This window comes from Lytechinus pictus, chromosome 4, assembly GCF_037042905.1.
Source record: "Lytechinus pictus isolate F3 Inbred chromosome 4, Lp3.0, whole genome shotgun sequence".
Lineage (NCBI taxonomy): Eukaryota > Metazoa > Echinodermata > Echinoidea > Temnopleuroida > Toxopneustidae > Lytechinus > Lytechinus pictus.
Genome location: NC_087248.1, coordinates 19,456,551 through 19,472,052, shown reverse-complemented (window position 1 = coordinate 19,472,052; position 15,502 = coordinate 19,456,551). Strand labels below are relative to the sequence as shown.

The following is a 15,502-nucleotide window of genomic DNA, read 5'->3' as shown; positions in this document are numbered from 1 at the left end:
GTTCAATTTGCTACTAAACCTTCAACAGCCTCCCTCAAAAAACCTTCAAGCTTCAAAGACAGTAATATTCCTAAGGATCATTTGGCCCCCAACAGAAACATAACCCAATCAGCCTTCCATTCTACAGAAGTCCTCAAGACCAGAAGAGCATTTCGTCAGTATTACTTATTGACACGTTGTCAGATCTGACAAATTACCTTGATTTTGATTGGCTGACAAGCACAGTTCTACATGTATGTTACAAGCTTCTGCGTTTCAAGAAATAAATTTATGGAAGGTAACATTTACCACACCTGGGTTGAGTGCAGCACAATTTGGATCAATTTCTTGCTGAAGGAAATCACACCATGGCTAAGATTTGAACCCACGACGCTCTGTTTCAAAGTCATAGAGACTAATGCAATGGGCAGCAACGCTCCACAATAACATTATCAAAAAACAACCAACAAGCTATGATTCTGCAGACAGCAATTACCAACTTGAAGACATTTTAAGTCCTACAGAAATACACCCTTTAAGGCTAAAAAGTCTACTGATCTCTCACCTCTCAGTTTTTCTGCCCATCCTGCAGCCTCCTCCCTCAGTGGTCCCACAAACCTTGACGTCAGCATGTTTGCCAAGATGGCCTGGGCGTTCTCCAGCTGCTCCAGGAGGTGTTCCATGGAGTCCTTCTCCAGGAAGATAGGTCCGCGTCTCTTGTATTCGGTGAAGGTCAGGACCTGCTCCGTCCACTCCTCCTCAGTGATCCGGAGCTTGACCTCCAGTTCCAGCTCCTTGCTTGCGCAGTGGCAGATCTCCTCGATCTCTGTCTGATGCCTGGGTAAGAAAAATAAACAACAAATCTTAAAATTATCTCCCTAGAATAGCTAAATTCCTGCAAGCAACACCTCATGCACTTTGAGCTTATTGTGAGATCACTCCTTCTAGTTAATCTTGAGAGATTGGTTAACCACATTTTACAAAACAACATGCAATAATCAGTCTGTCTATTTGAAAGTGTATAAAAACTACTTTAACCATGGGCTGGAATTCTCCTCCAAAGCTTCATTTCTCCAATAACCAACTGAATAATCATCAAATGATAATCATGTGAAAAGTGACAGAAAAATAACAATAACTCATGGTATGTTTTAAAATCATGATCATGATGCTCCTCATCAGTGGCATTTACAGGATATTCCTGTGCCCCACTGACCCTACCCTAGCTGGTGGCTATATCTTAGTGCTCTAGCATATTAGGTACTCAAATTTAAACCCCACATCCAAAATTCAACATTATGTTGTCATTTTTCTTTAACAGGAAATGTATGAACTTGCAAGTCAAAACTGAATTCTGACAGCCAAATCAGAAATATTGTGCAGCTTCCAAAGCATCATGAAGACAAAATGATACTCACGGTATAAGGCCGATGTCAAGAATATGACAGAGTTTGAAGACATTGGCCTCAAGCTGGAAAGAGCTCCCTGTCACTCCCATCACTTGCAGCCAGTGACGATTGCGGATTTCCTGCGATAAAAAAACATCAACATGGTCAACTGGTTAAATCAAAATACTGCAAGAAAAAGATATTTCTTTGCAATCGGAACAAGGTATAAGACTTTTGTCAGTATTTCACAAAATGTTTCAAAATGTCCTCTGCTGAACTTTGGAATAGATTACCCGATATTGTTAAACAAGCTAATAATGTAGAATCCTTTAAGTCCCTTTTGAAGACATTCCTTTTTGTAAAATAAGATATCCATGTACCTATTAATTGATTATATATTTGCTCCTCTGTGAACAGGCTTTTCTTTCTTCTCCATTCTTTCTATTCTTCTTTTTAAAGCACATAGAGACATGATTATATCATTGTTATATGCGCTATATAAGCAATGTTTTATTGTTATTTCTAATGGTGTTGCAAAAAAATTTTGTTGTGGCAACTATTCATCATACAAAATGAAAAACTCTGTAGTATATGCATAGTTGTTTTATTTTCATGCAATGTCTTGTTTCATTCTTTTCTATTTTATAAACACTGTAATTTTTCTACATTTTGTAATGTAGGCTTTTTCTTATTGAAAATTGGTCAGAAAAATCAAACCATAATTAATCGCCAAGCTTTATATTACAGGACCAAGAAAGATCTGGGCCGGTATTCAATTTGATACCAGAATTTTAAGTATTTTACTCAGTATTTTGCTTAAGTAATATACTTATCCATCTTTGGTATTCAATCGCATTTTTGGCTAAGTATTTTGCTTAAATCTAAGTTAGCCACATACCAGACCGAAGTCTGACTTGCGTGCAGTTTATAAACTTGCAGTCATTCATTTCTACATGCAGAGGGATACATACAGTACATGTACATTGCGTGTTATTGGCTCAAACTTTATGATGTCACAATGGTTAGCAGTAGGTATTTTGCTTAAATTCTGGCTTGAGAAAGTAAAATACTTAGATGTGATCTGAATAAGAGTTTAAACATTTTGGTTAGCCAAGTCAAATGCTAAGTAAAATACTTACAAAATCAATACTTCCAATAGAACACCGGCCCTAGGTACTGTAACACAAAGCTTAGCTATTGATCATGTGCTTCATTTTAAAGATTGATTGTGCATAATAGTCTATGTGATCAATTATACAAACGTGTGCTATGATAATTGCTAAGCTTTGTGTTATGGGGCCCTCAATATTCAATGCAGAGAATGTGAGGAAAATAATGAATGAATAATCAAATAAAAAACAATCTACAGACCTGCCAACCTTCTACAAAAAAAAAAAAATTATTCTTAGAAGGAAAAAAACAGTATTTTCTGACAAAAAAGAGTATTTTTAAAAGTTTGTCTCAATGTAACAATCGCCGCCTGTTGTAGTGAGATCGGTGAAAAAATATGTGAAATTACTCTACTTGGAAACTTGATAATTCACCTTTTTAAACATGCGCCTGTAGGCAAGAATTTACTTGTTCTTTTCATGCAACAAGTTACTGGCCCGACAGTGATTTTTACCGGTCTGGGACTGTCGGACCGGCGCTAGTGTCCGCGCTGTGTATAATACATACTCCATGATAGGAAATTTTCTAAAAAGTAACAAATCATACAAAAAAAGTATTGGTGTATTCATGGCAAAAAGAGGAACATATATTCTACAATTTTACTGATGCGTACCTTTGATGCCAGCTTGTGTAAGATTGGAAAGACATCCAGATAGAACTTGATGCTATTCTTCATGTTATTATATGCATCCCAATCCTTTATCTTATCAGGTAGACTTTGACACTCATCCCAGTACTGTTCAACCTAGTAAAAAAAACACACACAAAATATCGAATTAGTCATCATTTATGATCTGATGATGGTAAAAGGGACTTTATATTACAGGACCGCGATGTTCCTGAGAACACTAAATACTCACTCACACAGGTAGGGTAGAAAGTGCAAATTTTCCCAAACGCAAGATAAACACATTCATTGATTTTTTTTCCTTTCACCAATCCAACACAATTTTGTGTGAATAACTTGTCTTTGAACACAACTCCTCAAAATCAAATGCAGGTCCCAAATTGATATTTTTTATTAAAAAACAAAATTAAATATCAAATGAGTTCCGTTCACTGATATATTTAAGAAACAAAGCCCAATGGTTGCAGCTTTAAAATAATAATAAACTGAAAGTCAATTCTTTGTTTATACAGTCCTATTTTGCCCATTTAAGTTTCTTTTTACTTCTCACTGCAGTATTATGTAAGGGCTTTTTTCTTGATGAGTTGGCAAGTGGTTCTCCGTAAGAATGTGGTCCAAGTTGACTGATGGGGAACTATACTAACAGCTTTGAACTATCATATTTTATAGTCCATAACTTCTGCAAAAAAATTATACTGAGAGCATCCTCACCTCCTTGTTCGCCTTGGGTAGATCAGCATCAGCCCAGAGTCTATCTCTGAATTGATTGTCAAAGGCTATGAACTTCTGGAAGAGGCCATAGAGGAGGCCAAGAAGATCCAGTTCCTGTAGAATTAATCCAGTTTATAACAATATTAAAAATGACATTTCCGTTCTATATGCATTTAAAATAATGCAATGAATTCATTAAGGTGGAGTCTCAATTTTCCATTTTCTGACATGCAAATTTTGTGTCCTTCGATGAAAAGATCAAATTCTGTTTCCTTTGGTGACTTGTACAAAACACACACAAAAAATATTGTTATTCGTGAAGGTCTAAGAAAAAAAAGCAAACTTCCATTATACATGTATACACGCACTGCAAGGATATGCGGTATTGCGCGTCCCGATCTGACCAATCCGGGGATGCATTATATACCGCACACAACTGAAATTAAATTGGGACTAAAAACCCCCTGCAGTATTTTTTTTTAAGGATGAAATACTGCAAAGCGCTTAGACATGTCGCTCCGATGTAGTTAGCGCTACATAAAAGCGGAATATTATTATCATTAAAGAGAGGAACAGTTGGGATCTCTGCTGTCCCTACAAAATATGGACAGTACGTATGCATAAAACTAGTATTACAAATATCTTTATTTACCTCCCCAGTCTTGTCCAGCTCAGGGAATGGCTTACAGATGATACCAAAGAGCCTGGACACCGAGTCTAGGGTCCTTCTCTTGGAGTCATAGAGCTTGAAGATCTCCTGGAACTCATGAAGCCTTGCGACGGCTTCGGCAGGTTGGACGCCGGGGACCGCGGGACCTTGTGAGTCAAAGCTATTCCTGAACTGAATCACCTCAACCACAAACAACTACGAGAATGAAGATAAAAGTGATAATAACAATCATTTTCACTTTGTGGAGGACAAGACACGAGGCATATTAAGATTCTTCATCGAAACTGTGACATCATATTTAGCTCTCATTTGCATATGAAAATTTTCATAATAATAGGCATTTATATAGCGCTAAACTATTTATCATTATTATTCAAATTATTATCGCTATAATTGATACCCCGGATCTAGCTCGAGTTGGCCTCCATGGGTCAATGCATTCAAAATATTAATCCTGCCGGTTACCCATCATAATATCATATATTTTATGAAAATAAGCAAAATTTTTTAAACATGCAACAAATTTTAAACATATCTTTCTTCTTTCACATCCACTTTTAATGAATTTTCCCAAATTATGATTATTTCACTTTCCCTTTTATTCATATCAAATTTTTGAGAGGGTGGACTTTCCTCTAACAAAGTGCCAAACCAAACAAAAGTTGGTCTTTATTACACTAACCTTGACTTGTTTATCAAGCTCCTGCTCAAAGGCTCCACGCCGCTCCTTCAGGAGCTTGATGCGACATTTCTCAGCCAGATCCACCACCTCCTGCCAGTTGTCTCTCAGCTTCTCCACCTCCTCCACCTCAGGGCGAGGGAGACGAAGGCGGTAGCTTCTGTAAAGTGGGAAGAGGTACGAGAAATAAAAGTTTAAAAATCACAAATTGTTAAAGGAAAACATGTATAGTAATACACAGAAAATCGATTGTAATAGAGTTAGGATGGCTGCACAATATTGCATATTTTTAGGAAGACAAAAACAGTGGCTTCTATAAAGTCGGGAAAGTTATGAGCAATAAAAACATAACATGAATAGCGAACAAGGGATAACATATTGAACTCCATCCTACATAATATTTAGAAATTTATAAAGGGAACATTACTGCAGATGACACTCAAGAAGCACAATGGTAACTAAAAAACTTACACAATACTAATAATAACATGAATAACCTACCCACTTATAACCAGTAATGAATAGTAATATTTCAATCAAACGTTATCGTAACTTGTTATCCATAGCACAAACATGGTCGCGAGCGGCAATAGGTTGCAACTGGCAATCAATCACAACTCACTTTAAAGGAACATCGAGACGTGCGATCGATTACCACTGGTGAATGATAGCACTATCAATCGTGATTAGCATTAACATCTGGGGCCCATCTTACAAAGAGATACGATTGATCCAATCAATCGTAACTCTATGGAAATCCATCAGTGTCATAAATTTTTATACAGGAAATTTGCAAAATGTCCTTTGTAAACAAAGGAGAACACATCAAATTGTCAAGAAATCAATGAATATATGGATAAACATTAATGTCTAGAAATTATTTTGAACAAACATGCATTTTACATGTTGACTTTTCTGGCTTTCCATAGTTGCGATTGATCGGGTCAATCGCAACTCTTTGTAAGATGGGCCCCTGAAATAGGGATTTTAATCTTTGTAAAACATCATTGCTATTGGACTTCCTCTGACACTCTTCACTTACATCAGATCGGCATACATGGTTTCAATGGGCAGGTAGATAGCATCAATCTTATTCTCCATGTCCCTGACCTCCTCGAGGAGGTTGAGGGTGCCGTTCAACTGGTCAAGGGTCACGACGTCGGCCAGTAGCTTGGTCTTGATGCTTGACCGATAATTGATTGCATTGTCCAGTTGACGCTGTCAATGAAAAGGATAACATCGTTGATATAAAATATGTCCATGGATAATGGAAAAATTACTGTTCTCTTACTTCTTGACTTATCTTCAGCGTTTGACACTGTCAATCATACAATCATGCTAAATACTCTGAGATCCCTTGGGGTTGATGGGATAGCTCTAGAGTGGTTTAAGTCATACTTATCTGAAAGGTTTCAAGTAGTCTGTATTAACAATTCAAAGAGCGATCCTGCTGAATTAGTTCATGGTGTACCGCAGGGATCAGTAGGAGGCCCGACCCTTTTCTCATTGTACTTGGGTGGTCTTAAACAGATTTTAAGATGCCATTGTTTTAAATATCATTGTTATGCAGACGATATTCAACTGTACACATAATTCCTACTTAACCAGACCAATGCCATTGATACTGTAAAAAATCTTGATGCTTGTGTTCACGATATTAATAGGTGGATGAGCAGCAATTCTTTAAAATTAAATGAAGATAAATCTGAGCTGCTGTTTATTGGCTCTGAAGCTGCACTAGATAAGATAAGACTTCCCTCTTTGAGAATAGGTAATGCTAATGTTATGCCATCCAAATCATGCAGGAATCTTGGAGTTTTGTTTGACTCAACAATGTCTACGTCTACCCAGATCACTGCCGTGTGTAAATCAGTCAGGTATCAATTGCGTAATTTAGGCATCATTCGCAAGTATTTAACCCGCTCCGCTACAGAAAAAATAATACGTGCTCTGATATCATCTCGACTTGATTTTGGCAATTCTCTTTTGTTTCAGCTTCCACAATCACAACTCTCACGCTTGCAAAAATAACAAAATTCTGCAGCCCGTATTGTTACGCTTATCAGACGCTCTACTCACATAACTCCAGTTCTGTCCTCACTGCATTGGTTACCCATTGAGTACCGTATTGTATTTAAGTTATTATTGTTAGTTTTTCACTGCATCCATGGATCTGCCCCAGAATATAATGTTAATTTGTTGATGCCATACAATCCTCCTCGACGTTTAAGATCTTCTGATTCAGAATTGCTTACAGTTCCTAAATCCAAGAAATTATGGGGGGGTCGGTCATTTGCACATGCTGGGCCATCCTTGTGGAATCAGTTGCCATATTCCATTCGTAGTATTTCAAATATCGATAATTTCAAAATTACCCTAAAAACCCATTTGTTTAAAATTGCCTTCCAGTAGTTTCCTTTCATTGTCATGACTGTCATTCTTTTATCTTTGTCCCTTCCTGTACTGTTTAATTTTTTTCCTCTTATTTCCTTTTCGCAGCGCCTTGAGCACATAATCAATGTGGATTTGGTGTTTTAGAAATACTCTATTCTTATTATTATTATATAATATAAAATAAAGACTACTTGCCAGTAGAATATGAATCAAAGAAATGGATACCTTGAATCTTGATTTCAATCTAAACAATGATAATAATAATATCAATATTCAAAACTTATATAGTGCTTCATGTTTCTAAGCGCTGCACACTAGTACCTTGGCTTTTCAAATGCTTGAGCATTAAGGGATTCCTTCCTACCGGGTACCGCTAATACTTCACCTGGGTGGAGAGTGGCAAATGTAGATAATAGTGATAATAATATGCAGCATTCATGTACCTCTTAATACAATTTTTCTAAGCACTTCAAAATGGGGCAATCAAGAATTAAAGGAATTCCTTCCTACCAGGTACTCATAATACTTCACCAGGGTGGAGAGTGGCAAATGTAAATAAACACCTTGCCAAAGGGCATGAGTGCTACGGTGAGATTTGAACCCTGGACTATGTTGTCAAAGTCCAGGGAATTTTCCACAATTTAACCCCCAACACCTCTATGAATATATAAATTTAATTTGTCTAAATGGTTCTTACCTTCCCTTCCTCATGCAGAACCTGAGCATACTGAGCCTTCCACTGCATAGCGAAGCCGTAGAGGGCATCGGTAATGGGTCTGGTCTCCAAGGAGATAGGACCGATAGGAAGAATCTTCGGGATACCCTGGATCTTGTCCTCAATGTGGAGGAGGCGCTCCACCTCTCGTTTGATCGCAAAGGTTCCAGGGTCGTTGGTTATGAAGTCGTAGTACGTGCCATACATGTCGTCTTTCCAGAGGAAGTCGTAGAAGCGGAAGTGGAAGAGATGCTTGTCAATGTCCCTCTGGAGATCTACACAAAAGAGAAAACAGGGTAGTACAACAAATATGAGATACCATGTTTACCAATTGAAGATTAAAAAATAAATAAACAAATGAGTGAAACATTGCTCTAGATCTTCTGGGTTCCTTCAGTTCAGCAAAATTTTGGCTGCCATTGAACCTTTCTGCTGGTGGCGTCTCACAAACTTCTTCCCCACACCATCTGGTCACCATGTCTGCAACACGTACGATGACCTTTGCCATCTGACCCAAGAATATCTTACCTTCTACAACACCATCCAGCTGGCTAAGTGAGCTCTGGACCATGAGTTCATCAGTGATGTCTGCTAGCATGGTCTCGCCGACTCCTTCCCCAGCCCATCAGGTCACCATGTCTGCAACAACTCAGATGAACTTTAACATCTGACCCAAGAATGTCTTACCTTCGACAACACCATCCAGCTGCCTAATTGAGCTCTGGACCATGAGTTCATCAGTGATGTATGCTAGCATGGTCTCACCGACACCTTCCCAGGCCCACCAGGTCACCATGTCTGCAACACATAGGATGACCTTTGCCATCTGACACAATGATGTCTTACCTTCTACAACACCATCCAGCTGCCTGAGTGAGCTCTGGACCATGAGTTCATCAGTGATGTCTGCTAGCATGGTCTCGCCGAAACCTTCCCCAGCCCACCAGGCTACCTTGCCTGCAACACTTTGGAGGATGACCTTTGCTATCTGACCCAACAATGTCTTACCTTCTACAACACCATCCAGCTGCCTAAGTGAGCTCTGGACCATGAGTTCATCAGTGATGTCTAATAGCATGGTCTCGCCGACTCCTTCCCCAGCCCATCAGGTCACCTTGTCCGCAACAGCTTAGATTAGCTTTAACATCTGACCCAAGAATATCTTACCTTCTACAACACCATCCAGTTGCCTAAGTGAGCTCATGACCATAAGTTCATCAGTGATGTCTGTTAGCATGGTCTCACCGACTCCTTCCCCGGCCCACCAGGTCACCTTGTCTGCAACGTTGAGGATGACCTGTGCTATCTGGCCCAAAGATGTCTTCACCGCATCAAGGGTCGGCTCTATGATAATCTTGGGGATGGCAAACTTGACCGCTACCTCAAACCTAAAGAGAATGAAGTTACAAGAATCCAATGTTAAGTGATTTGAGGACTTTATGACAATAGAAAATAACTTTCCATCTATACATAGGTTGAACAACAGTCTTTAATCTGGCAAACTTGACGACATGAGATTTTTTACACAAAGAATTCAATGTCAATTTGTTGAACTTGGCAATACGGTGCCAAGAGTTCACCACTTGATTATAATACACATATTTCTTAACAAACAAATGTAGACCTCTGCTTACGCTCCATATTTATCTTTGGAATGGTGGACCTTCAGGTACGAGATGTACATAAAAATGATAATCTGTTAAAGTACGCAATACACTTTCTTCATTACAGCATTACACAAAACTATTAATGAACATCATTTATCAGGGTGCTATATGTTCTTAGGGGAGGGGCAAACAATGCAATATCTCTTTAGTCTGCTTCCATCTAAAAGCAGAACATTGCACTGTCCCCTCCCAAACCCCTCTCCTGTACTATTCATCCCATGCTGGATTGAAAATATCTAAGCAACATAGCGACTCAGGAAGTAGAAAATATTGCAAGAATTTCCTACTTCTATCTCACCTTAAATGGGTGTACTCCCTGTCCTTATTCAGAGTCCAGGTCATGTCTGAGAGGTACGACATGGAGGAGTCTGGTCTACTGGTCCTGGTCCTGCCTGTACTGGCCCTGGACCTGCCGTAGTACGGCGAGGATTCTGGAGACATGGTGTATGGGGTGGTTGCAGGCGAGGTCTTGTGAGTCTCCAGGTCTTCGGCGATGGTTTCAAGGACACTGTCGCAGCCTGCTGCTTCCGCTAAGGTGATGAGGGAACGGCAAATGGCCGAGAGGATAGACTGGTAGACCAGGTCTGAGTAGAAGTCTAGTTGGAGGAAAAATAATGAGGATCAAATTTATATCATACCTTATATTAATTATATTAGTAATAATAGTCCAGATTTGATATCCGGTTTAGTCACCAACAATGGGGGGTTAGCTGGTTTCACCTCACACCCACACAACTTATCCTCCCTCCACTTTACTCTATTCAGTTCATCTTCCTCCCTCAACCCGACGAATACTAAAAACAAAAATTCTGCTTTACTGCAAGCCTTGTGGTTGGAAAAAAGTTCAAATCAGTTTCAATAGCAGCCGAAGGTAAGATTTAAATGACATTATTATAATCTAGGTAGGAATTCCCCTTTTTCCTACAGGGAGAATTGCAAAAGCCTGAAACTTCACTTTTAATATTCATACCAGTATACAGAGCTAGCTTTAATCATTTTATAGGTTGTAGTTTTCCTATCAAAAGCTATAACAATTTTGTTATCAAAATAAAGATCGTAAACACATTATGTAGTTTGTGTCAGACTAAGTTATCACCAGCAGAATTGAGTCAGAGTTCATCAACCAAACAAAGCAAATCAGGGGAAAGTTTCATGAGGCATTTAGTCAGTGGTTTTCACTGCTCTGAGCCAATCATAAACAAGGATTTTGGTAACTTATAACAGTTGTGAGTCAAGTTTGACTTACAGAGTAAATCAGCCACCATAACATCATCAGCTGTGACGTCAGTGAGTCCTTCTTCTGATCTAGGCGACGGGAAGACCTGAAGATGCTTGGCTGAAAGACGCTGCTTAGAGCTAGCTGATAGGCTCTTCGTGCCAGCAATGGATGGCTGTTTGCCCTGATAGAATGACAATTTCAAAAAGTCATAAAAAGATGCTTCATCTCTGACAGTAATAGTATGTTTCTATTTGCAAAAAATACTGAATTGAATTGAATCAAACTTAGTTTTATTTAATCTAAATATCGATTTAAACCCTGTATGAGAAATTTGACATTCCGTTGGTGCCTAACAATTAAAAAGATTTACAAAAGAAATCACATACATATATCAGCAATATGTCAAAAGATAATCAACTTTACAATACAAGCAATGTTATTGTAATCAATATCGTCAGTAACATTACAATTATTATTATCATTATTTATTTATCTCTCCAGGTAAAATGTTAAGTAGCTAATGACATGCACTCTTGATGTCATTGTCATCATCACCATTATCTTTGTCATCATCATCATCACCATTATCATCAATACCATCATAACAACCATCATCTTCATCATTGCCATTATCTTCAATACCATCATCATCATCAGCAGCAGCAGCATCATAGCCATTCTCATCAATACTTCCATCATCCATAACACCACCATTATCATCCTCATCATTACCATCCCTATTATTGTGACGATCTACATCAGCATCATCATCATAATTTTTGTTACCTGTCCAAGTAGAATATTGAGTAGTTGATGACAGGCTGTCTTGATATCATTCACATAGGCAAAGAGAGTTTCACTCTGGTCTCCGATACTGTCAAGCATTGCTTCAGTGAACATATCAGGAGGCTACGTTAAAAATACAATCAATAAAGAAAAAAAATATTGTGACTTAGGATCAAACTTTGGTCAAATCTTTAAATATCAATTTACTGTAGATATAGAGCATGAACACCAATCACACACACTTTCATATCAATGGAAATCCCATGGATCTACACAAAAGTGGCTCTTTGTACGATACCCATGACAAGGCTCAATGTTCATGTATTACCTAATTATAATGATATTAATATGTTCATGATGCAGCGCAGTTACTATATGCATATACTCTACTGCACTTTGATACTTGGTATCTTATTGTTACCCCGGCTGTTGCTGAGCCGCCATATTAATAGGCGCTAAAGCGTTCACTGAATAAATCCTACCAGGTACCCATTCACCTCACTTGAGTTGAGTGCAGCACAATGTGGATAAATTTCTTGCTGAAGGAAAATACGCCATGGCTATGATTCGAACCCACAACCCTCTGTTTCAAAGTCCAGAGAGAAATTCACTGGGCCAGTTCTGAATAAAATTTGCTCAAACAAATGTTGTCTGTGTTTGAAATTCAGATCTAACATCAATACAAATAGTTGTGGGTTTTTTTTTGTAATTCTAGCCGACAAAACTCAAACTCTCAAACTAAGGAACAAATAACTAAGATACCATGTGACTATCATAGACTGTAATGCTGACTTACCCATGATCTTTCAAAAGACTTTTCCAGGTCAAATAAGAACAGTTCTGATATCTTCTTAAGTTTGGAATCAATCTTTGTATCAATCACATGATTGACTTGATCCACGGTACTCCTCAGCTTAGCATTAGCTGGAGATTGAATATTAAAAAATTGAATATTACATGGACAAGTTTGTCATAATATGTAACCTATATTACTTATAATAATGACGAATTGTGGCTGGGCTGATAAATCCTTGTATCTAAAAATTTTAACAAAATTGAGGGCGGCTTAAAAAAGACTGTATTTAAAAAAAAATTGCAATCATGGCAGTCCCATATTGTCTGAAAACAGTCTCCTGATACCTGTGAAGAATTCTTTCAAGGCAAAAGAAGGTTTCTACCCATGTTATATCTCAAAAATCCAGCTTATTCTGAGCTGTCTTCAAAATATTTAAATTTTGAGATACAAGGTTTTATCAGCCCAGCCATGATATATGAAATACACATCATTGGAGGGCATAGTGAGAGTTACAAACATGAGGTATCTTTAGAACAGTTCTAACAAGAGTTAATTTTGCTGATGTCTTTAACAAAATGATGTTTAGTATGTTTATTAAGATAGCGATGCGGACCCTTTTTGTTTGATAAACCACCCTCATCTCAAAACCATGGCTGGTTAAAAGTAAATGACTGGTCACGTGACACATTTCAGCCAATCACTTGATTAGGATTCCAGCCAATCATTTGACTAGGATCCTCATTTCCATTTCCATAGAATGTTCTTGAAAATGTCAATCCTTACATTTGTACCTGATTTACATTACTTTGTATTACCTGTATGCTTGAATGGAAATGAAATAAAGATCTGAGGAAGAATTGAAGAATATTATCATCTCATGGCAATAATGTAGATTAATAGAGCAAAGAAACTATTCAACACAAGTATATATTCTACTGCGTTAAATGAGTACTCCTGACATCTACTCCATGTAAAGTTTTGATTTGAAAGTGTTCAATGATGGTACTTCCTTGAGACGAAGAGGTAAGCTCTTCTTGACCTCTGACCTACCTGTATGCACTTGATGTAAGAAGGCGTCTATATTCATTGAATTCCACGCCAGTGATGATAGACCAGGTTGTAGGGCCACCAAGACAGCCCTGGTGTGGGTCTGGAACAAGCCATGGACCGGTTCTCGGATCTTGAAGCAGATGTCTTTGAACTCCTTGAGACACAGTTCAAGGTGGTTCATGTAGCTCTTGAAGCGTTGCTCCTGCACACACACAAGAACATAAATAATAATGATATGAAAAATTTATACACTTAGGCCCGAAATTCACAAAGGTGGTTTTTGAAAACCCACAGTTGAGTCCATGGTTTATGCAGATTTCCTGTATAAATTATGCTTATTTTACCCCTTATATCAAATAATGTCCAATGCTGATACGCGCTATTGTCGCAGTGCATCAAATTAACGCCTGTTGCCATGGTTAAGTACGCTATTTTAAACATGAGTCCACTGTTTTGAATTAACGAGTTCACTCTTCAAACAGTGGACTCATTAATAAATTAGCGTTTCTAACCATGGTAACAGACGTCAATTTGGCGCACTGTGACAAAAGCGCTCATCAGCATTTGGACATGTTTTATACACGCGCCCAATACGCGATAAATTAAGCGTAATTTATACAGGAAATCTGCATAAACCATGGATTCAACCGTGGGTTTTCAAAACCACCTTTGTGAATTCGGGCCTTAATGTTTCTAAGCACAGCAAACCATTACCCCAGCTTGCGCACAGCTACCCGGATCAAGTGCCTAAACATTCAAAGAATTCCTTCTGACTGGGTGCCCATTTACTATATCTGGGTGGAGTGGCAAATGTAGATAATAATAGCTGGATTTATAAAAGCGCTTTTTGGCAGAGGATACAAAGCGCTGCTATTATTACCCCGGCTTTAGCTTGAGCTACCATCACCGGCGCTCAGTGCATGCAAGGAATTACTCCTGCCGGGTACCCATTCACCTCACCTGGGTCGAGTGTAGCACAGTGTGGATAAATTTCTTGCTGAAGGAAAACACGCCATGTCTGGGATTTGAACCCACAACCCTCTATTCCAAAGGCAAGAGTCAGACCACGACGCACCCACTGATAAGATAAACATTTGCCAAAGGAAGCAAGGGCTGAAGTGGGATTTGAACCCTGGACCTTGTGGTTAATAAAAGTCCAGAGAATTAACCAACGATCCATAGCACCGTAACAATTATTTTCAGATATTTTTTTATTCAAATTGCAACTCAACAAATTATCTAAATTCATGACACATTTCAGATCACTCCAACAAAAAGTTGATTTGAATAAAAAGAGAAAAATCCAACAAGCACAACACTGAAAATTTCATCAAAATCGGATGTAAAATAAGAAAGTTATGACATTTTAAAGTTTCGCTTAATTTCACAAAATAGTTATATCCACATCTCGGTCGGTATGCAAATGAGAGAACTGATGACATCACTCACTCACTATTTCTTTTGTATTTTATTATATGAAATATTCTAATTTTCTCCTCATTGTCCTGTGAAACAAAGTTTTATTTCGCCCTGAACATGTGGATTTACCATTGTTTAACATTTTATGGTTCGGTCAAGTTGCTCCTTATTGTCAAATCTGTAAAAATTGAAATATTGTATAATTCAAACAATAAAAAACAAAAGAAATAG

The 15,502-nt window shown here is 38.1% G+C and overlaps 1 protein-coding gene across 1 annotated transcript in view; it reads right to left on the bottom strand.

Moving 5' to 3' along the window:
- LOC129259407 (dynein axonemal heavy chain 5-like) overlaps positions 1-15,502 on the bottom strand; it is a 120,616-nt gene that overhangs the window by 89,951 nt on the left and 15,163 nt on the right. The window contains exons 14-27 of the mRNA XM_064098569.1: positions 13,853-14,054; positions 12,803-12,930; positions 12,007-12,129; positions 11,248-11,401; positions 10,300-10,597; positions 9,502-9,722; positions 8,317-8,609; positions 6,268-6,443; positions 5,229-5,385; positions 4,529-4,741; positions 3,877-3,990; positions 3,151-3,282; positions 1,398-1,507; positions 545-816 (exon numbers count right to left, since the gene is read on the bottom strand). Coding sequence (XP_063954639.1) covers positions 545-816; positions 1,398-1,507; positions 3,151-3,282; positions 3,877-3,990; positions 4,529-4,741; positions 5,229-5,385; positions 6,268-6,443; positions 8,317-8,609; positions 9,502-9,722; positions 10,300-10,597; positions 11,248-11,401; positions 12,007-12,129; positions 12,803-12,930; positions 13,853-14,054 — 2,593 coding nt within the window. The remainder of the gene's footprint in view (positions 1-544; positions 817-1,397; positions 1,508-3,150; positions 3,283-3,876; positions 3,991-4,528; positions 4,742-5,228; positions 5,386-6,267; positions 6,444-8,316; positions 8,610-9,501; positions 9,723-10,299; positions 10,598-11,247; positions 11,402-12,006; positions 12,130-12,802; positions 12,931-13,852; positions 14,055-15,502) is intronic.